Source organism: Folsomia candida, unplaced genomic scaffold (genome assembly GCF_002217175.1).
Source record: "Folsomia candida strain VU population unplaced genomic scaffold, ASM221717v1 Fcan01_Sc019, whole genome shotgun sequence".
Classification (NCBI taxonomy): domain Eukaryota; kingdom Metazoa; phylum Arthropoda; class Collembola; order Entomobryomorpha; family Isotomidae; genus Folsomia; species Folsomia candida.
In genome coordinates this window covers 2,972,360-2,996,357 of record NW_019091211.1, presented here as the reverse complement: position 1 = coordinate 2,996,357, position 23,998 = coordinate 2,972,360, and the positions used below count along the sequence as shown (strand labels likewise).

Here is a 23,998-nt window from a genome sequence, read left to right as displayed (position 1 = left end):
TGTAATTTTCAATATTAATAGGACCACCTTCCTCGCAGAGGTTTGTGCTATCGAGGAGTGATTTTTGCAATCTGCCAAACAGACGCCATACCTTCGCATTATGCTGACGCAGGATGACGGGGACACAATTATGGTGACATTGGCGATCGGGAAATCTTACCACCTTGCAAATAAACTTTATAAGGTAATTTTAATTGGGCGAAATATATCAGCGGAACGATTTTAATTTGTAAATTAAAAACATATATACATACATAACATTTTGTCATCTTTTGTAATTTTTTCTAGGTCGGCCAAGTTTACTGCTTCCCACGTGGCATGTTCGAGATCCGTCCGCGTAATCCAGTCTTCCAATCCTGGTCAAGTTATCCATACGATTTGTTGTTTGTCAACGATTCTCGTAAAAAAGAATCCCCCAAAATAAGCCACCGTCCTTCTGTGGAGAATGATGTTGAAAGTGTTGGTAAGTTAAAAAACAATTATCGTGATAATAATAATAATAATAATAATAATAGCCTTTATTACCCTCATTTACTAGTACTAGGGAATGCACAAAATGAAATTTTAGCATAGCACACTAGCCTATTTTCGTGAGCTTACAAACAGAAATAACTTACTTTAAATGATTAAATAACAATAACTAAGGGCTAAATTACTATATTTAACTTAACAATATATATGTACGTAAGATATTATCTACTCTTAGTTTGTATAAAGTTAGCTATAATCTATCAAATTTGTTAGAGCTTCAAATGACAAGCCAAAAACCGTGGATTTTGATTTCCATTCGTCATTGATTTTGCTGATTAACATATTAATGGGGGAATTTTAAATTTTGACGACTTAATTACCGGTTGAAATAGTAAATCCTTGTTTGACCCCAATGACACACCACTGCACGAAGCACGCTGGAATTGCGGCAAAAAGTGCCTATACCTACCAAAAAATAATTTGTAAGCAAATTTATTAAGAGCCAATTCTCTCCTTTCATTTAAAGTTATCAACTCAGCTTCCTGCATGCATTCAACATAATTTAAATGATCAACTCGTTTTCGGAAAATTATACTTAAAGCTTTTTTCTGAACACTTTCAATTTTGTAAACTAATTTCTGGTTCAAGCCAGAGCCAAACACAACTGAACAATACTCAAGATTACACCGAATATATGCACCGTAAGCTATTAATAATTCTTTACTGGAGAAGCCAGCATTGAATAATTTTCTTAACTGAAATAATTTAGAGTTTGCTTTCGCAACAATGTTTTTTATATGACTATCCCAACTAAAATTTGGGCAAAAAGTCACCCCTAAAATTTTTAAGCTCTTTACAACGGGTATAGGAACTGAATCAATACAAAAGGACTTAGTAGGAAAATTAACTCTTTATCCACCAAAATTAACTACCAATATTTCACATTTACGAGGATTGGGCGTTATTTTAACTGCCTTACACTCTTCACTCAAAATATTGAGTGCAGATTGCAATTTGGGTGCATTACCAATAACTCTTTCAGCAATAACCAAATCATCAATGTATCCAGCTATACAAAAACTATACAAAAATTGGGGTTAATATCAAGTAATTTGATTTTTAATGCATTCAGAATCGAATTAATTAAGATAATAAACAGAAGAGCAGCTAGTTTGGTACCGGCTGGTGTACCGCATGTTAATCTCTTGGGATTTGAAAACGACTTTTCAAACTTAACAATTTGCTTACGAAATTTTAAGAAGGATAATAACCATAAAATATCAATGTCGTGTACACCAAGATCAACAAGAAGTGCGGCCAACAACGAGTGGTCAACTAAATCGAATGCTTTGAGACTATCAATAGCAGCAATTAAAACTGTAGCGCCAGGAATTTCGATTGATTTTAAAATAAAATGGTTAATTTGAATTAAATAATGCGCAGTAGACGATTTTTTTAAAGCACCAAATTGGTTAACGTTGATTTTATCAATTATTTGAGAATAAATCCTGTCAAACATAAAACTCTGTGCAATTTTTGAAAATACGTCAGTTTGAGTTATCGCACGGACGTCATCAAGTGATGAACAAGTTACTTTCTTGAGTAAGGGGGTGACGAAACCGATTTTCCAACAATCAGGGACAGTAAAAGTTGCAAAAGATTCATTGAGGATAATGGCTATTAAAGGGCCCAAGAAATTAAAGGGCCCAAGAAATTCGAAGCGTACTTTATAAGCTCAGTAGGGACTAAATTCGGACAGTTGGACTTTTTCTTATTTAGTTTTCTAATTACTCTCGCTACCTCATGAGCACTGACTTTAATAGGGGAAGAGTCTAGAGGGAGTGGACACAGCGAAATAGATTCACATTCATCAAAAGTGTTACAAATTAGTGAGAAATGTGAATTTACAACATCGGCTAGCTCTTTATCAGTTAGCTGACTAAATTTCAGATCTATTAATTTAATTTTGTCGATGGCAGACACGGGATTTAGACCACAAACTTTACGAATTAAATGATACCATTCGGATGAATTCATACCAGGTATCTTATCTTTGAATTTTTTACGCACTTCAGACTGAGCAAAGGAAATTTGCGTTTTAATTTCGCTTTGTAACTCGAAAACTAGCTTGACATTATTACTCTTTTTTGCTTTGCGCTTAGCTTTGAATAACCTTTTCAATGTAATATTCATCCAAATGGGTTCACCATCGTGTATAACCTTGTCATAAGGACACGATACTTTAGTTTGTATTGAGAGTAATAAAGAATTTAACTCATTGACTTTGGTATTGATTGGTAACGATTCAAATTTTTGGATATCAACATCTAAATTATTTAATTCTTCGACAAAGGGAATAGCTAATTGATTAAGTTGGGGTTTACATTTAATGATTTTTAAAGGCTTACGTAATTCAAACCATGGACAAGGTGAAAAGGAGATACAAGCATGTACTCTATTTCTTGCCGTTCCTTTAACAGTGGAACAGGCTCGCAATAATATGATTTTAAATTAGTAAAAATTAAGTCAAGGTTACTCATACTATGTGATCTAGAATTAAAAAACGTAGGGAAACGTACCACTAAATCTAATTTAGAAGTTTCGACAAATTGGCCATAATCCCACCGGTTAAAATCGCCAAACAAAAATATACCAGGCTTAGAAAATTTGGTTTTTACATTGGTTACCACATTACTTAAAAACTCGTTAAGCTCTTGACTTAGTTCAGTTACATATTGGGGCGGAATATAAATTAATATAATAATTATATTTGAAAGTGAGTAAGGCAACAAATCAGGTTTAACAGATATTACAAGAAACTCAATACGTTCGTCGACTTTGACATTAGGATTATATATTCTACCTCTAAATGTGTCCCTGAGAAAGATAGCTAATCCACCACCCTTTTTTATACGCCCCTTACTATCAGTATAATTTCTGTTCCTAGCGAAAGTATTAAAATGCGGGATATTTTTAACCTGGTCATTTTTCCACCATGTCTCACAGAAAAGCCCTAAATCATGGTCAACCAGTAAACCTTCAAAAATGTCCAATTTTGCTTCGGATAGAGACGTTGGGTTTGTGTAAAAAAATCTGGGTAAATTAAATTTGAGAGGGGACGATTTTTTACACTCCGATAATCCAATATTAATTAAATTATTCAAAACTAGACCACGAGGGATGTTATTTAAATATTTAGTAAAAGATTTCTTCGCTTCAAACCGTCTTCCTCGTTTAGCGCCTTTCTTTTTCTTCTTCTTTTTTGAACGATAAGTGGAGGTGGAGTAATAATAATTGAAGTCCTCAATTTGGTTCCATAATGATGACGAAATCCCAGAAGAATGATTTTCCAGCTGCCTGAATAAGTTAATCCTTTGTGAGATATCATTGAACTTATGACACGCAATTTTCTCTTTGTACAAGTTGTAAAAATCAGGGGGAGGAGACTTGCCAATAAAGGGGCAGTTAGCTCGCCAAACTGCCCCTCCGTTCATTTATAATGATATGAGAACAGGAACAGGAAACAGGAACAAGAAATCCAGCCAGATAAACCCATGTCGTTGGCGGAATCAGCAATTAATTAGTAGTGTAATGTATAGAGCACTTTATACTATTAAATTAAAACAACCTTTGATGGAAAATTCGCTCAATGAATTAATTTAAATGGTAGAAAACTTAAAATTATATAAAATATGAGGAGAGCAGGTTTTTCTCCCATGCTGCCAACACGGGCGCGCGGGAGAGAATGAATAATTATAAATTATAATAAATGAATGTCTTAAATGATAAATTATTTGTGATAATTATAAATTAATTTTACTTATAATTAAGTTTGATTCGTAGTATTTATACATTATTTTTTTTCGTTTAGTCTCATCTCGTCATCAAATATGCAGAACATCGCTGAACGCTGACACGGACAACAACTGGAGGGGAAGGAGACGTGCATGAAAATGAACATTTTTATGTCCTATTATGAATGTATTTTTCATGTAAATTCTCCAACATTTTTTAGATCATTAACGCCGTTCAGTATCTAGCGTTTTTCATTAATATTATTATATTTTTTTCATTAGTAACATATTTATGTATGCATCGGTGCGTTGACTAAAATTTATAAAAGCGTATGTATAATTTTAATGAATAAATTACTCAGGTTAAATATGATTTAAAGTTTTCAGCGAAATTTTGACAAACCCGCAGACATATGCATACATAATACATGCATTCATTACAAGTACGCATGCACCCAATATTAACTTATCACACTTACAAGATTACAATTATCATCGCAACCCAATTTAAATTAATTTTTTCTGTAATAACCAAGTAAAATTTTTCATATGGCATGGAGAAAAATTGCAAAAAAATGTTTATGACACGCTTTGCATCTTATGTAACTAACGCAGAACAGTAGTGATTAATGGACATGGACTATATATTTACAATGCGTTAATGTGTTAATAATTCGCCGTGAATATTTTTAATTCTTAAATTTTTAATTACCTTCATAATGTTAGTGAAATCAGACAACATGCATAAGTTATATCGAATGAATTGATTATTTTTATTCATAAAATATAAAATACTAGGAACTACATATGTCATAAAATTGTATCAAATTCACGATGACGTACATTCTACCAGTTTCAACTCGTTAAAATTTAAAACCATGTTGAAAAAATATGTAAAAAAGCTAATGAAATAAATAACTCTCCAAAAAATTATTACTAAAAATCACCCCAACGAAAATGATTGCACCGAATTTATAACTTTTTCTCGCCCCTTTGTGAACTCTCTTCTTATTTACGAAACACTTCTCTGGTCGCCTCCTCCCGTCCAGCCCTTTGACCTCTTCGATGACTCGGAACACCGCCCAGGTTGTGTACAGATGAGCGAGAAATGTAGAATTACTGAACATTGCATCTTCAAATTGGATGGCCTGCTCGTTTCCGCAGTGGGCAGCGACACGGCCAACGAAATTCATTAAGCCCACACAGCACAAAGTTATCCAGGAGCGGTACAAATTTTGCAGATTTTTCTAAAAATTTTGGACCCCAATTAATTTATTTAAGAACTTAATTAAATACTTAATCGGTAATTTGATTTTTTTAACTTACGGTATTAACAGCTTTGTACAATCTGGCGTTGAGGATGGTGACCAGGCCGTGGAGTACAATGAGGAGGCAAAATATTAACACCTCGGATCAGACGTGTTCAACAAAAAATTATTCATTCAAATATTCATGCATTGTCATGAAGTGCAGGCAACATTCATTCAATGTATATTCATTGACAATAGGGAACATTCATTCAAATATTCATTCATTCATTAACATATTTATTCATTCACTAAAATATTCACTAATTTATTCAAATATTCATTTATTCATTCAAATATTCATTTATTCAGTCAAATATTCGTTCATTTATACATTCAAATATTCGTTCATTTATTAAGTAGCTTCAGCTACTTTATGCGAAGACAGAATAATAGGAGAACGGATCGAGATAATCGACATCGGTTTTCGACATTACGCATAGGACCCGAGGAGGATCCTATCAACTTGTGGGACCAATAAGACAACCCCCTTTGGCGCCAGAGGGTGTGGTCGGGGAAAAATGAGTTTTTTCAGAAATTGAAGCTACGGATGAAATACATATAAGTGAAATTTAGTGCTCCCGAGCTGTGCCACACCATCTGGCGCTTGGGGGTGTGGTCTGGGGGAAAATGAGATTTTCACTCAAATTGAATCTAAAGATGAAATACAGGGAAATTGAGTGTCCCAAAAGTTGTTGCAAAAGCAATATGATAGTCATTTTGACGTATATTTGACACTTATTTCACCCTTTAGCTACATGCGTTTGTGACGGTTTATTCATTTATTTTTGTATTCACAATTTGCACATGGTAGCCCATCCACAATTTGAGTTCAAATTACTATGTAATATGCATATGCCGCATTACTCGGGCGAACTCGAACTTTAAATTTGACATAAATTTCAAGGTAATGATGAAAGAATTTGAGTCAAAAAATTTCCAAGATTCTTAGAGGTAGAGGCTTTTTGAAATATTTATGTGCTAAAATCGGTAATATCCACTCTAATATTTGTATTACAAATATATAAGGTATCTACTTATTAACTAATTTTTGAGCGAATTAGTACCATTTTGTTTTATTGTTTAGATGAATTCCATTCTTAGCAATTGACATTAAAATCAAAATATAATTGATTATAGTCAAATGTGATCAAATATATATGGTTTCATTGTCATTTAAGAGGAGGGTACACCAGTCAAAGATAATTTGTATAATAACTTGCAGAACCAAATCCAATTTTGGATAGATTTTCAAAATTTTCCATTCTCATTATCTTCATTGAGACGGGGAAATTCAGCAAAATCGTATTTTGCACAAGTCCCCCTTTATCCCACAATGTTAAGCTCCCCAGGAGCCACTGGTGATCTTAGATGACTACTTTATCATACTCATATGTAAAATATATTTTTTAATTTTCGGACAATTTAATAATCTCGAACATTTTCTGAGGGCTCTGCGTTCAACGAAATAGAACAAAATATCCAACAGGATCAATATCGAATATTACCACCTTTGTGTACTCTTCCTCCTACTAAAAATAGAATTCATATAAATAATAAAACAAATTGCTCGCGTACTCAATGTTTTCCGCTTATTGCACTTGTTGTCCGGCTCCAGACTTATTTTCCTTTTTTTGAGAGATTTATGGCTGGATGAGCTCTCATCAAAATCGGACGACGATATTCTCGGTGAAGCACTAAATTTTCCAAAGACTTCGGGTTCAGACTTGATCTCCTTGAACGTCCAAATGATCCCAGTAGAGAAAAAAGCCGCTCTACACTTCTACACTGCCCGTTGATGCCGGAATTGCAAGATCTTGACTGGCCAAATTTGACAATTCTTTAAAGCTGGTTTCGTTTTTAGCCCAAAATTCTAGTGGATCGGATTTTGACGGTTCTCTTTGTAGAGCTAAATATTTGTCTACTTCATGAGAGACAGTAGTACTCGAATTGACAATCCTTGGCAGCATGGAAAATGGATCGTCGTCGTTATCTTCGTTTTCAGGAAATGTGTGTAATGCTGCTTCAGCCGAAGGATCTTCCTTGCAATATGACTTGAGCATATCAGTGACCTTGTCAATTGAAGGAGTTTCAAGGCTTCTGGTTCCATACACGGCAGGTTTGACTAAAAATTGTTCAACATTAAACGTATTACATATAAGATTAAAATGTTTTCGTACTTTTAAACACGTCGGATTTTTGACGAGGGTCCAACAAAGCACTCAGGATAATGTGGGGGTCATTATTTATTGCTTTCTCGAATCGATTTTTCAGTCCACCCAGTAATTGTGCTTTCATACAAGTGAATCGTGTAGTTGGAGTTTTAGCAATTTCTACAAATTAAGAAAAATTGAATCGGGGAACTGAATAAATTATATGTATCATCGTCAAAGAATCGAACAAATTATATTGCGCACATTCGTACCATTAAATGCATTGACTATCGAGTAGTAAATCAAACTACTGGTTACCCCATCACCTTGAAGTTTATTCGTTGCGTCACATATTGGCTTCAGGAGATTTTTTATTTCGATCATTTTTTCTTGCGGCTCGATGCTTGGTGTGGGTGGCAGATTTTTTGGCTTCTTGGGACAAGTGCTGGCTTCTCTTATTAGATTACAAACCTCACCGTACACTTTATCCTGCAAAACCCCAAAATTTAAATCCTAAATTAAAATTGAAATTTATTGTCATTCAAATAGGTCGATCTGAAATTACCTGGCATCAACGCTCCAAAACATAGTAAATAAAATTCCATCGAGTAGCAGCTGGCTTTATCAACACTTTGCCCACGACTTTTTTAAGTCGCTTTCTCCAATAATTCGACCGCATGAAATACTTTACAATTTTGAAAGCACAATCCAGAACTTCTTTAGGTCTCCCGCCTTTTCCAATGACGTCTTTGATAACTAATTGCAAGGTATGTGCATAACAAGAAATCCTGACTTTTTCACCAATTGTAATATTTGGCGTCGCTACAGTGACTTCATCATCTGCATTACTTTCTTCCTCTTCATCCTCAGAGCTCTCACTAATATCAGAGTCTTCCGGTTGTGAATCGTCTTCAAGGTCGATAGCTGAATCGTCTTCATCCGTCATAAGATTTTCAGCCTCCTCGGTCCAATTCTTGAAGCCGCACACCATATTGCTAGCACCGTCAGTCACAAGATAACCGATCTGAGTTTAAAAGTATTGCACTATTATTTATCATTAACAAAATTGCATGTTTATGCGTATTAGTCACCTTGGTCGTGTTAATTCCTAACGAGTTTAGAGATTGCTGGAATTTGTGCTTTATATTTTCTCCAGTGTGGCGCTCATTAAATTGCACGGCTGAAAGGACGTTTGACACCAATTTCCATGTCCGGTTTTGTTTCTTTCTGAATATAATGGTATTTAAGTCCCATAATTCCGTCACCCTGTCTACTTGTCCACATGTCAGATGATATGTGAACATTGTAATCCTGAACATGGTTGAGTGGATCTTTAATTTTAGGTTTTATCTGGAATTCACATAAGCGGGAAAATTGCATACATAAAGTTTTATTATAGTTTTATGTGTATTACAGTAAGTCAAAATTACATACAATCTTGTTGACCGTGTTTGCTAATTTTCTTGCCAAGGTCACTCGGTCAGGAACTATAACTCGTGGATTAAGGTCCGATACAAAGTTCCTGAATCCTAGCCCATTAACAAAACTGAAAGGTAGCCCATCAACGGAGACCAAATCTTGCAGATTCTAGTTGAATTTTGATTGAATTGGGTCGTTTTTATTATATTTGTTTTGCTTTGAGTGAAAAAACTCGTTGACCTTATGATTTTCTCGTGGGATTTCAATTTCCAAAGCCACATCTTTATGTGAGTTCTGCAAAAATAGTCGATAAAAATTAACGAATTTAATTACCACTTATTTATTAAATTGCACGTAGGAATATAAAGTTATTATACATACTCTATAATGACGATTTCCGTTTACTTTAAAGTTACTCTCATTAAATGAGTAAACTCGACTTTTTTTACCAGCTTCGGTGCACTTTTTACAAGTTGAAAAGAACTTTTGGGACTTAATTGAATGTCCAAGGTAGCTGAACTGCTTCTCAAAGAAGAAACGGAACTTCGGCAAATTTTCAAAACCTGATTGTTTTACGAGTTTAGGTTTTTTGGAATCTCTCCCAGAGTCATGCTCAAGATCCACGATTTCTTGTTCCTTGTGGACAGCTTCGCCATCGCCAGGGTTGAGTTGTGATGTCATAACTTCTCTAGGTTGCTATTGTTAACTTATAAAGTTAAATCCCTCCGTATAAAGTATTCAAACGATTTTTATTTATTTTTTAATCTGGGCACACGGGTAATAATCTAAAATGGGTTGGAATATTGAACTGGCTCCCACCATGCTCCGACCGAAGTTCCCGGCACGCAATGATGATGCACATAAGGAATGAGAATTTCAACCACAATCATAAAGAATGATTACACATCACAGACCACAGACTCATTCACTTCAACGTGAGGTGAATGAGGGCCAAATTTATTCACAATTCATTTATTACATTCACCCATCCCTTATTCAATTCATTCGTTCAAAATTTTATTCATTCATTCATTATTCATTAAATAAATGTCCGGGACATATTTATTCAAAAATACGCACGAAATTTATTGAAAAAGTGTATCATTCCCAGGTCAGAAATTTTTTTGTGACCCTGACGCTTCGATGGGGCTCAGAACAGACCTTTTCCTCAACTTTAATCATGATTTGGCGGTGAAATCAATTTCGGTTCGAAAATACCAAGGACAAACTTAAATCGGAAATGAAGTCAGAAAAAGATTTCTTCAGCCAGGTTTTCATGAATTTCGCTGCATTTTTGCTGTCGGGCCCTGCATATAGGTCGGTGGCTTTCCACCCAATATGGACTGGTCGAGGGGGTGTTCCATCTTCATTACGACGTTAATCAAATATTTTTTAAACTATCTCCTCTCCATAATCGTGGAAATTGGGCGGTTTTGCCCAATTCCGCCGATTCCCGCCAAAACATTGAATGCAGCCCGATAAGATAACATTCGACCTCCTTTTCGTAATCATCTAACCCTGAGAATATTTAGCATAAATTCTGCTTCTTTTTTGTAGAAATATGGTTCCGTCTTAAAGAAATTCCCATCGGTAAATGGAAAATTTTGTTTGTTTTTTTACCGTACCGCAGGGAGAGGGAGGTCGATTTATTCAACTTAGCTTAGGTCTAGGAAATCTGTAGCGCGTGATGCTTTCTACTATAAAAGGCCTCCTCCAGGATCATTTTTCAGTGCTCATCTCATTTCTAAAGTTGAAAGGTCATTTGTATGGCCAAAGCCTTCGGCGTCAGACAGAGATTTTATGCTATTCTGGCGTTCAAAGCTTCGGACATCACTGTAGTCCTCCTTGACCTTGGACAACCGGAACTTTTATGTCATAAATAGTCACAGTCCCTAGGGTTAATTTAATGGGTTGGGCAACCAGATCGTAGTTGTCCTTGAATTTCTACCCTATATCTAACATTGTGAATTTTTTGTCTCGCGTAAAAAGTGAAAACTTATTGTCGCGCGCGTGTGGTAAAGCTCCTCTAGCTTTTGACCTAGTGAAGTCAGGCAAATGAGGTTAACAACAATGATAGCCACTGAATGCAGGTACAAACTGCAACTTACATTTTAATTTTATGTTGACCGGTTCAAATACTACGCTCTACTATCACTTCTTATGGTTAGACTAGGTATTAAATGAACCAAACTAAATGCAAACTTGATAAAGACTGAATTTGATACAGTTTACTTCGTATAGAATTGAGGGAATATTTACTTTTCAAAAGGGTGACATTATTGTTTAGAATGTACATACGGGTATATATTACAGGGATAAATTTGTATTTTTATTACAGGTGCTAAAACAGTCACGTTTTGCAGTGTCGACAGGGCCGACTTTATTGCACATGTTGATGATTTGATTGAGTACAGCAGCGGATTTAAGATTGTCAAAATCAGAGATGTCTCGTATCCTCCGGATACCGAATTTATAAATGAGATGCGATCCATCTTTGAAGCCAGAAATGCTCCGATAAGTATCAAAAGAGATCGGTGGTAATCTTGGGTACCGTAACTCATGTCGTCGTCGTTTCTCAATTATATGCAAATTAATTTTCCGTTTCAAGGAATATCAATCTATGTATGTAGCGACGACCGTTTGCAAATGTTTGTAATCGTTTTTTACTATTAAAAATAATCTGTTACATTTATCAAGTTCTTCAAATATAAATATAATTGGTTTATGCATTCAAAATGATTTTAAAATATATTGAGGAATTTAAAAACTTTTTCAAACATAAAACAAAATTAATCATGAAAATCTTCAGATATCTGCAGTAAAACTATATTAAGCTAACAAGTATTTACAATACATTCATGTAGCATTCATGCTTGCTAATAAATACAAACCATCAATAACAATAAAGTGAATGAACAAACATAATTAATATACATAACATACCGTAAAACCTCTATTTATAGCCCTCTTCTAATTATAGCCGGTCTCCAAATATAGCCGGGTCTAGAGTCCAAGATTTCAAAATTATAGCCGGGTCTCTAATTATAGCCGGGTCCCTGATTATGGCCTGTTCTGTCCGCTGTGTCCCTGTTCATAGTCCATTAAAGAAAAATGTTGCACATTATGCCAATCAACGAATAAGTTGAACTACTAATTTTTTCCTATTAATTTCAGGTTAATAATGGATATAATCATGGCACAAAATTTAAAAACCCTGCCAAACTTCGTTTCAAGATGTAGATTTACGGTGAATGGGTTACTGATGGCATATCTTGCTAAATTAGAAAACTCAAATTGAGTCAACATGAGTTATATTTGATTTTGTAACATCTGAAATTTTTGGAGCAACAAAATTTAGCCGGGTCTCTAATTATAGCCGGTCTCTAATTGTAGCCGGGTCCGTGACCCTCAGTTTTGGATTTTAGCCCCGGCTATAAATAGAGGTTTTACGGTACATAATTAATTATTAAGTAGCTTCAGCTACTTTATGCGAAGACTTTGTCTGTCTGTCTGTCTGTCAGCAGGATAACGGGAGAACGGATCGAGATAATCGAAATCGGTTTCCGTCATCATACATTGGACCCCAGGGGGAGTATCCTATCAACTTTTGGGGTCAATCGGACCACCCCCTGGGATCAGGGGGTGTGGTCGGGGTAAAATGAGATTTTTAGTGCAATTTTATCGATAGGTGAAATAGAGTTAAATTAAGTGTTCCCGCGTTGTGCCACACCCCCTCGTCTATAGGGGGTGTGGTCGGGGAAAAATGAGATTTTTACAAAAATTGAATCTATAGATGAACTACAGCGAAATCGAGTGCTCCCGAGATGTCGTGAGAGTGGTTGGGGTGAAGTAGTCTGAAGCTACTTCCTGATGTGCGTTTACGACGGCTTATTGTACTTCTTGTCGTTCTTGTTGTCTTTACTCGGTTCGGGACCATCCATAAATTACGTCACGCGAGAGGGGGAGCGGGGGGGGGCTAAGGCATGAGGAGGCATTAATACTGTACAATAGTGGAGGGTTGGGTTTATAGAACATGGATAGATGATGGGGACATCGAATTATCGTGGCGATATTATACCTGCGGTCACTGTGAAGATATAGATTGCAAATATCTCAAGCATGAAATAACGCAAGTGATGTCATATTAAATAAACTTGTGGTCGATTAAAACTACTTAGGTCAAAATTTGGAAAGCATACATACGCTTGAAGGGATTCCATGGGAGTTACATAGAACACTCAGATTCAAATCTTTTGCTTTATTTATTTGTGGCTGATGCGTGGAGTAGGACAAACTCGCCACGCTGGTATTGCGAAGCTACCACCATGGTACGGTGGTCGAGGCTAACACCACGTGATTTGTTTCGGTGATAGTTGTATCACCATTACAGTCATACTCGTTATTTCCACTCGCGCGGTGATAACGCCTATCACCCAGTTTCTTGTAGATGTAGAGTGTAGATGTTATTATCTGGTTGTAACTAACCATACAAATTGCACTTTGGAAAAGTAAAACATCAATTTGAGTGTAATTAAGCAAATGTTTTAGATGATAAGTAATGGGTTTCGACAATTCAGAATTATTATGTATAGTAGGGTCTAAAATCGATTTAGTCTTTGGTACAGTTTGTATCCTTAGCAACACTGAGTCTAAATCGCATAATATCATATTATTAAATTAGTAAACACGGGGTTTATCATATTATTAATATGATAAACCCCGTGTTTACTAATTTACGGGGAAAACCTCGCCTTCTAAACAAAACAAACGAATTGCCTAATATGTACTAACGTCATAGCAAATCGAATTAAAATCACCACGAAAACAACCCAGATTTCACAAAGTTCAATATAAAAAAGGAATAAGCTATGCCTCCACATTCATTCCAGTTTAAACCATTGCCAAAATACCATTATCATCACAACCCCATATTTTCCTCAAATCGTAATATTTTCACAAAAATCTGATAAAATGAAAGCTATTCTTCTTGCTCTTGTCTTGATTGTCGCCATCGCCTACGTCGCTGCTGCTGGACTAGTGGATGAAGAACTTCCTGCTAGCAAAGACCATGGAGGAGATTTTTCTGCACACCCAAGAGTAAGTTTTACGTTATATTTTTTTCGAAGGCGGTATTTGGAACCCATGTATTTATTTAACATTGCAGCTATTTAAGTCGAATTTATTAATTGAATTTGTTAGGTCCGACGATTTGCAGACCAAGATGCTGCTCCTTCACATGAAATCGCACCAACCCCTTGGGATGAAGAGTGTCTTACTTTTGGGAACTGTTAATGACGTTGTATCATCTACTTTCAGGTTATGGCCGTATATTCTATGGTAGAAAACGAGTTGGACATTTTTTGGTAGCATTTTCTGGGAATTGCACTTTCCGAATTTGAAAATCATTTATTGGGTATTTTTTGTGCCTTTTTCTTCTGATTCTTTCTATTCAATTATCTGTAGACATATCGAATAATTAATAAAATTTCAAAATATTCAAAGCTATTTATACACCGAGAACGTGTGGTTTCCCATAATTTGATTGACATATAAATCCAAATAAATCTATACTAATCAAACTTGCAGAAACTATTCAAGGAATGTATACGTTCCTCACATAATCCTTGGGCTAATTTGTGATAAAATTGGACAGTAATTATTAATTGTTATTAACTTACTAGTTTACCTTGTAAAACAAATTAAGTGAAAAATTATACGACCATTCGAAAGATTGTTCAGATATGCAAAAGTTTTCAGAATTTCAAAATTACGGTTGGAACTTGTCCGTCAAAAATGGATGCATGAATTGTGGATACTTCTCAAAATACTCGGTGCACAGTTTTTCATCGGCAAACACATCTTCCTTGTTTCTGAAATTCATATAAATCCGCACACTAAAAAATAAATTTTCAAGCACAGATATGGTAATTTTAATTACTTGATAATAACGGAGACAGCCTTATCCACGAGAGCTTTGTCCTGATAAACTTTTCCCAAAAGATAGATTTCCAATGCGGTTTCTACCCTAATTCCGGCGTAGATCAGTTTCCCACAAGTGCGAGTTAGCGAGTGCAATTCATACCGATCTGAAAGTTTGTACAGGTCAATGGCCCCCTGAAGGTCGATGTCGCCCGTGCATCCGTTATACATCCAGTTAATCATGGCTGACACGGTGGAATAACCGTCGTCAATTGTAACCTTGTTTTTCGCCGATTCCAAGTTATTTCCTTGAAACATTTTTCGAAACACGGGGCTCCGCTCTGTAAATAAAATGAATAATTTTCAATAAACTATTGTAAGTAACATCAATTTTATTTTATTTTAAGTTTCGACGCAAATTTAACCCAAACTATTTATTGATATTTTAATGTAAAGTAATTTTTAGTAGTACAAAACTACCAATTCGGAAAATAAAATTGGCAGTGGCGCCACAACATTTTAATGGCCCTTAGGCAAGTGGCAAAAAAGTAGTCGGTCAAATATTATTCCATTTTATGAAACGTTTGGTTGCATTTTACTAGAACCATTTTTATGCATGTTGTTACATTTTTAAGTTAAATAAAGACTTACTGCAAAGTATGAACTTATGGGCAGGAATTTCCTTTTCGTCACAGAGAATGGTTATATCAGATAGAAATTTGGACATAAAATAGTCCGAGAAACCCTCGTTTGAGGGGTTTTCTTCAAGCTCGTCAAATGGACTCAAGTGTCGGACAGAAGGCTCTACATAAGAGAAGGATTTCATGGTCAAACTAATTTTGTACATTAGTATGTATTCAGGCAATTTACGCAGTTATTGGTAACTTTTTGCAGGTTGTAAAAAAAATACAAATTTTTACAAAATAAAAATACACCCATTGATCTCAGTAAGTTCACCAGAATATGCAAGCTAGAATGCTTAGAAATATTTGCGAAAGTTTGTGAGTTTACATACATAATTTTCGGATTTAACAAGGCTACCAAAACCTGCGCGAATATTGCCACATTATTTATTTCGGCACCATTTTCAATCAGAAATTCCAGTGTGACTTTAATGGAATCCACTTTGTCAGGAAAATGCGGTCCGAATACGAAGACTCTATCACAACTGGTGTTGTTCGTCATGTCCCGTCGATTAGGCGGACCTTCGATGGAGGACAAGGATTTCGGCCCGTCGCGAATCACGACACCGATTTTGATCAATTTGATAACCGATTTTTTGGGTCCGTCCGGCATGGAAAAGCGTATCTTCACGTGTCCGTTGGACCTCGTTATTTCTGCAGAGCTACATATTATGCCAGAATTAATATGGTAATAAAATTGCGACAAAACATTTTTATAATAAATCCTGCAAAAAATGTGAAACTCAATTATTTTTGCAACTAAAGTTTTTACGTTACATTATTCGCAAATCACATTTATGTATTTCGTGTTTACATAGTTCTGGTACAGTTCAGATACGCAAAATCATAGCATTTGCTCTTAAATTCTATGTGAAGCAAACTACTTAAACCCAGACTAAACTCTTTATCAAGGTATCGATATCCTGGATTTGGTATAGTTTACTTAATGACGGTGTCCATACCAAACCTTGAAGCCTTGGCAGCTGGATTTTTGATTTTTGAATTTCCATCCAAAATAGGTCACAGACCATGAAATTAGTGTAATCGAAGAAAAATTTTGAAAAAAACTTGCTTCAGTCCTTCGTAATGGCCATTTTTGCGATCTGGAATAGGGTTCGTAGTACGGTGATTTTGTCGTCAGTTTTTGGACTAGAAAGCTGAAATTTCGTGTTATACACCGTCTTGAGTGTCCTCAGGCGGGACTTTTTCGTTTTAAGCTCCAATGTCGAAAATGACCTTAAAACCGGTCACTTTTCGACATGCTCATTTTCCCATGGTTTTATACATATGATGTCAAGTCTCACATAGCCCCTTAAATGGGGTATCGTGAGAAAGGTCTCGGCAAGTGGATTCAGAATATATATGCTTTGTGGGGTCTGGGACCACCCCCTGATTAGTTAGAAATCAAAAAAGGTTGAGCGTTTTGGTATACAAAATTTAACACACGAGCAGATTCAGAGCCAACATAGCACGTATTTACGAAAACTCAACATTGCTCATAGGTCTCTAACTAATCAGGGGGTGGTCCCAGACCCCACAAAGCATATATATTCTGAATCCACTTGCCGAGACCTTTCTCACGATACCCCATTTAAGGGGCTATGTGAGACTTGACATCATATGTATAAAACCATGGGAAAATGAGCATGTCGAAAAGTGACCGGTTTTAAGGTCATTTTCGACATTGGAGCTTAAAACGAAAAAGTCCCGCCTGAGGACACTCAAGACGGTGTATAACACGAAATTTCAGCTTTCTAGTCCAAAAACTGACGACAAAATCACCGTACTACGAACCCTATTCCAGATCGCAAAAATGGCCATTACGAAGGACTGAAGCAAGTTTTTTTCAAAATTTTTCTTCGATTACACTAATTTCATGGTCTGTGACCTATTTTGGATGGAAATTCAAAAATCAAAAATCCAGCTGCCAAGGCTTCAAGATTTGGTAGGACACCGTCTAATATAAACTTCATAGTGCATTTACCTTTTCAAAACAGTAGCATTATGTTTAATAGTTTGCATTTAATTGTTAAATAGTTTTTTTTAATTATGAATATTAAATTTTAATAGTCATAGTTATAAAACATCAAAAACCAAACCTGGTTTATTTGATTTTTTTTTGTAAATTTACCCCAATATTTTGATATTACCAGTCATACTGCAGCTTTGTCAATGTGCCATAACCAAACTTTGGACTTTCTATAATCAACGTGGGAAAGGACGTGTTCTCGTTCATCATTATCGTGTCGGCCGTAATTACCCAGATGTAACTCTCTTTCCACGTATTTATCTGCATTTCAGAAATTAAGTTTTGTGAAAAATTAAAAACACATAATTTCCAAATAATGGGTTTAATATTCACTCACGGTGACAATGGCATTGGCCAACACGGGTTTACAAGTCGCCATTTCTATTAATTTTTTGTGAGTTTTAGAGTTTTCTTGGTACGTTAAAAAATAAAGGATGAAAAAGCTGGGCACGGGTTTAATTTGACTCGTTGCACTCAAATATACAGCAGCAATGAGTTTAATTTAATTCAATACTGAACGATAAGTTACACACGTGTCATTTCTTATCAAGTAAGACCTCGATAAGCTCATTCTCAACCAGGAAGTATGAACACCTTGACATGAGCAAATACGTAATGTAATAATATTAAATTAAATTAACCTTTCAATGAACTACCTTATGCGTCTTATTGATTAAATATTTACCATGATGTCACATATGTAATTTTGTAATTCATTCCGTAAACTAAATGCGTGCTTGCATCTCATGACTTGTTTTTTACAAGTCAATACCATCCACAACGATGATATAAAAATGTGAGAATAAAATAAGTAGATCGAAATATGCATACGTATAGATCTATGTTTTATTAACGGTGTCCATAACTAATTAGTTAAGAGTAATATCCCTTAATTTTTTTTAGACAAGTGCATCTAAAAAATTTTCCAACACAACAAAAACTCGAATTTAAAATGACAAAATTAAAACTAATTATATATGACATACAGTCAAGAGCAAAACTTTACGACATATGGAAGAGACTTTTGGGACATGTTATTCAAATGGGGAATTAAAGGCCGTAAAGTTTTGCACCGCGTACCTTTCCGAATAATTTTTTTAACGCTGTGATATAATTTTTATTGAATAAAGCGTGCAAAAGTAGGGGGTGACGTGGTAAATTATTTTTGTCGCCGAATTTTTTTCAAGGAACTACAAGGAATTGAAAGAATTAATTTTGGAAGAGACTTTTGGGACAGCCATAAGCACAATGTGTTGTCCCAAAAGTCTCTTCCAAAATTAATTCTTTCAATTCCTTGTAGTTCCTTGAAAAAAATTCGGCGACAAAAATAATTTACCACGTCACCCCCTACTTTTGCACGCTTTATTCAATAAAAATTATATCACAGCGTTAAAAAAATTATTCGGAAAGGTACGCGGTGCAAAACTTTACGGCCTTTAATTCCCCATTTGAATAACATGTCCCAAAAGTCTCTTCCATATGTCGTAAAGTTTTGCTCTTGACTGTACATACATCTTAAGTAATCTTGCTTGCCTTTTTTGCATACGATACACTTTTAAAAATAATGTTACCATTTTTTAAACGTAAACGCACCCTAAAGTGTAAATTTTCAAGTTAACGTTACTCTGGATTTTTAATACATATTTACATGTGGACATTGGGACGCTATGGTTTTTCATGCATGCAACCTTGCGAAATAATGAACAAAGTTATTACACGTCATGAAGTGGGTAAGGGAACTGAGCAAGCAGCCTACTTACTTCGTTGTGGAGTGGAGTCGAGTTGTGTGAGGGGAAGGGGGGCCGACGTAAAGGAGATTATCAAACCATAGGAGGGTTATCATGTCAATGTGAATATGTATGTAGCACTTATCGGAGGAGTCGCATAACGTAAAAATTTATATATTATGCCATGGGAAAATCTGACATTCTTTACGCACGTTCCCCCCACGCCACGCCAGCTCAACTTGCTCGAATTGTGCTCGATTTATTCACAATCAGCAGCTGAACTGAACTTTACGTTTAGTCGTCCTTGTAAAACGTTTCAACAAAATAAATAAAGAATTAATTATATACTGCAAATTTTGCGTAACGGTGTAATTTTTTTGAAATTATGGAGGAATTATCTGAACGAGTTAATATTTTGGAGGCGTTGGTGTCAAAGTTGGTGAAATGGACGCATTTCGTCCCAGGTAATACGTAAATCAGATTATGTTTACAAATTTTTTAAATAATTAATTAACGCATGGTCGACGGTAATTTCTAAATATGAATTGAATTTTTGCCACGACTCTTGAGGAAAATTTGCTTCATTTTCGGCATTATTATTTAGAGTAATTTAGTTGTATATTAAACTCCGTTTCACGTTACTTGAGTTCATCACATTGAGTACATTAGCAGAATGAGCCGAATTATTTTATTATTTGACAACAGTAATTTTTATTTTGGCGTTTAAATCATACGAAATTGAATAATTTAAACGCCAAAATAAAAATAAGTGATGTAAAATAATTCTGCTATATGTGGTGAACTCAAATAATAACGCGATTACTTATGATTCATAAGTAATCGAGCCAACAGACGGACATAACGATCTTATAAAGGGTTTTATTAATTTTTCTTGTACCCCTAGATGATAAAGAAGACGTTGGAACAACAAATAAAGAAAATTCGCCAGACGAAAAGTTCCAAAATTACGAAAACTCCGCACCAATTTCGTATCATGATTCAGATCAAATCGATATCGAGGATGGAATTAAAGTGGAAAATGACGAGGAAGAAATGATCACTAATGACATTCCATCCTATGAGGAGGACGAGGATAAATCCAGCGAATACGGTCAATCGACGTATAATGACCCGCTTGGCGACATCATTCCTAGCTGTGTGTGTGGTCCAAAAAAACCGTCGGCTTATCGAAAGGTGCAAAATTTGATAAGATGCAGAATCTCTTAAAAATAATGTTACCCTTTTGAAGAGTAAATGCATTCTCAATTCCATGTTACTTAATAAACCATACTACATCCGGAGTTTCATAAAGTTGATAAAGAGTAAAGTTTTAATATATTTTACTTAATTTCGAATTTAGAGTGCATTTAATTTTCAACAGAGTTGCACTATTATTTTTAAGAGTTTACGTATCCATATAGGTATTAAATTAATGTATTTATGCACCTCATATTTCATTCAGGAGGAAAAACCCAGCCGTATTTTCACCGGAGATGCATGTCCCCCTGAGGAGGATGAAGTTACGATAATCGATGGGGATGAAAATGAAGACGTTATTTTATGTGACGACGAAATACCTTCGACAAGTCAAAATATTAGACGCCCAACCAGAATCCAATTTATATCCTCGCGTTCTCATAAAAAAGTCAAGAGACGCAAGATAAGAACGTAAATACATATGTCCATTTTTTTAAAATATGAGTGAGACAGTTCACGCAGTCCTTCGAATTCTCGAAGGTTACAAAATTTTGCAAATATTTCTAAAGAAAATTAGCTTAAAATTTTTTGTAAACTACTCAGATAAAGGGCGTCCATATCTTGGGTCGAATATTGTGAAATCATTCTACAAAATGCACGGATTCTATGAGTTTCCAATGACGGCGTGAATTGTCTCAGTTTATAAAATTACGTTTTCTTTTATATCCTTAAATGTATCCTCCTTTCCAAATTTTTTAGGCCTGTCACCGCCCTCGAATCTGAAGTGGTCACTTGTCCCGTTTGCAACAAAGGCTTAAAATCCAAACACAGCTTGAAAATGCATCTCTTCACGATTCACCATGCCGAGGCGAAATTCGAATGTGTCGTATGCCAGGAAAAATTCATGGTTAAAGAAGACCTTGGTTAGTAAAATATTTCAAAAATGTATCAATTGTTTAAAAATAATGAGGATATTCAGAATTGACTTAATTGTATCGTCGTAAAATAGTTTACGAAAAAAGGGGTCAAGCTTTATAAAAATATTTTGTATGTTAAAATCTTACGACGCTTACAAATTCTCGTAGCTTATTTTACGATAATGCTTAGAGACTATGGTCAATCCGGGATTAAGGATTGTGGATTAATTAATCCTTAGTCTCAATTTTTAATCCCAAGTTTTCGAATTTTAATCCCTAATCCAACTCCATAAATCCTAATCCAAAAATGGGATTAAATTATAGTTAAACTTCCAAAATACTAAGAAATCATGAATATCCTCACTACCCAAATTTCTCCTATTTTTTCCAGATCAACACCGCATCCATGGTTGCACCCCAGTCACCTTAAAATGCGCTAATTGTCCCCTCATGTTCCGAAAACATGTCGATCTTTACACCCACATTCGGACCGACCATCCCGAATTGTCATATCCTTGTCCCCACTGTGACAAAACGTTCGCCCGAAGGTACAACTTGGCCCGGCACGAAAGGACCCATCGCGAAATCACATTTGAGCATAAATGCTCCGTTTGCTTGACTAAATTCGCGAAAATGTCAGGGCTCAAAGTTCACCTGAAAGGTCACGAACTTGAGCACAAGTATTACAAGTCGGTCAAATCATTCGCGTGTGCCCACTGCGCTAAAGAATTTGCCATCAAACAAAGTTTGCAACTTCACCAAACCTTTCACCAGAATGAGGACGAAAAGCCGTTCGCGTGTGGTGAATGTGAAGTCCGCTTTGCGACGGAGGCCTTGCTGCTGAATCATTTTGAGACGACGAAACAACATGGAAAACATAATCTTCGGTGTTTATACTGTGAAAAAACTTTCGAAAGGTGAGCAGTGAAGTGTGTGATTTTGAATAGTTTAAATGATAAAGGTCAGATGGCGGTTATGCATTTATAAACATTTCGGGAATACATATCCTTACTTAGCAACAAATATGAGAGTAGAATTTTCCCAAAGTTTTGACTTTTGATTTTAATTCGCTGGATTTTCGAGGTCCGATTTCCTTAACCAAAAAAACTTTCGCTCAAACTTTCGTTGAAATATTCGCAAAATAAAATCTGTGTACTTACTTCCGGAAACATGTCTAAGATATTTGCGAATTTTACAATTAATTGCGGAACTATTTATGTACCTATGTCTGAAAACTAGAACCTAAAAATATGTACATACATTTGCACAATATTTTAACTTTTTATAAGAGTTTGTGAGAACACGCAAAGTTTCATCGTAGGTGGTCATCAAATGACAAATTTGAAAATAATTTATACTGATTTATCATCTTTTAATTCCAGGAAGTACAACTTGGTTCGTCACGAATTGTCGCATACGCATGGGCGACGAAGACCTCGGAATGGACCGCCGATGCCGAACCCTGCCGTTTTGAAGGCAAGGGAGGAAGAACGTTTGGAAAAGTTCGCTCTTGGCGGTGAAGAAAGTAATGGGAATGAGAGCGACGGAAATCGTATGGAAGGAGATGAAGACGACAGCGATTGTTTTATTCAGCAGCCGTATGAATATGCATATTAATTTTTTGGTGTATGTAGGTTTATCGAAATGCAGTTGTCAGTAAATATTTTGTTATTGAAAGATTTTTTTAGTGATAACTTGGATATTGAACATTAAGACAATTTTCATAATAAAATGTTCCCCAAGTTAAGTAAATGAACTTATCCACTCGATATCAAGTGCACAGATTTACGTAAATCCTTATATAATCGCTATACATACATTTATGTAGTTAGCATTGCCATCTTATCATTGATGTAAATTCATCGCTACAATTATTTAATCTTAATGCATAATCCAAAACCTTAGTTGAATCGAGTTAGCAGTACAACATACATAGATATATACGTAACCTGATGAATCTTGCTGAGGACATGCATACATATGTAAATGTAGACATGTATGTTCAAAAAGTTTTTGAGTTTTTTGAAATATTTACACCTGGGCAAATGAGTCAGGGTTGTATGTAAGTATGTATGCATTCACCATATGAGGCAGCAAGAAACATGCGAGGAATACAGGTATGAAATTTATAGAAAACATGGGTTCCGAATTTTACTCCAAATTCATAACCGGAGTAAAAATACATATTAGTGTATATACATAAATAAATGCATATAGAATCATACAGAAAGTATATATGTATCTATATACATAAGTACTTGCATGTACACATTCATGCTGCTCTCATGTGTTTCTACATATTTATGCATATTCAGCAATATATACATATATATGTATTGATGCATACACATCTAAAAAAACCTCAATATGAAACTATATTAA

General features: G+C 35.3%; 4 protein-coding genes across 4 annotated transcripts; 2 read left to right on the top strand and 2 right to left on the bottom strand.

Annotated features, from left to right (window-relative positions):
• Nucleotides 1–27: 27 nt before the first annotated feature.
• On the top strand, nucleotides 28–4,422 carry LOC118438303. The gene is made up of 3 exons (XM_035858261.1): nucleotides 28–184; nucleotides 289–463; nucleotides 4,343–4,422. Exons 1-3 carry the CDS (start codon nucleotides 101–103, stop codon nucleotides 4,420–4,422), a joined length of 339 nt encoding a protein of 112 aa, XP_035714154.1. The 5' UTR covers nucleotides 28–100.
• Nucleotides 4,423–7,347: 2,925 nt separating this feature from the next.
• LOC118438302 lies at nucleotides 7,348–9,825 on the bottom strand. Its single transcript, XM_035858260.1, has 9 exons — nucleotides 9,526–9,825; nucleotides 9,385–9,438; nucleotides 9,160–9,312; nucleotides 9,008–9,075; nucleotides 8,817–8,952; nucleotides 8,312–8,749; nucleotides 7,998–8,214; nucleotides 7,753–7,905; nucleotides 7,348–7,697 (listed from the first exon to the last, which is right to left on the bottom strand). Exons 1-9 carry the CDS (start codon nucleotides 9,823–9,825, stop codon nucleotides 7,348–7,350), a joined length of 1,869 nt encoding a protein of 622 aa, XP_035714153.1.
• A 5,058-nt stretch (nucleotides 9,826–14,883) lies between these two features.
• LOC110857500 (protein maternal effect lethal 26) lies at nucleotides 14,884–18,248 on the bottom strand. Its single transcript, XM_022106088.2, has 6 exons — nucleotides 18,113–18,248; nucleotides 17,897–18,036; nucleotides 16,146–16,408; nucleotides 15,715–15,867; nucleotides 15,083–15,404; nucleotides 14,884–15,014 (listed from the first exon to the last, which is right to left on the bottom strand). The coding sequence occupies exons 1-6, from the start codon at nucleotides 18,152–18,154 to the stop codon at nucleotides 14,912–14,914; spliced, it is 1,023 nt and encodes a 340-aa protein (XP_021961780.1). The 5' UTR covers nucleotides 18,155–18,248; the 3' UTR covers nucleotides 14,884–14,911.
• Nucleotides 18,249–19,755: 1,507 nt separating this feature from the next.
• On the top strand, nucleotides 19,756–23,385 carry LOC110857641 (zinc finger protein 84). Its single transcript, XM_022106241.2, has 6 exons — nucleotides 19,756–19,966; nucleotides 20,407–20,696; nucleotides 20,965–21,170; nucleotides 21,459–21,622; nucleotides 22,008–22,533; nucleotides 22,999–23,385. Exons 1-6 carry the CDS (start codon nucleotides 19,888–19,890, stop codon nucleotides 23,231–23,233), a joined length of 1,500 nt encoding a protein of 499 aa, XP_021961933.1. The 5' UTR covers nucleotides 19,756–19,887; the 3' UTR covers nucleotides 23,234–23,385.
• The last annotated feature ends 613 nt before the right edge of the window (nucleotides 23,386–23,998 follow it).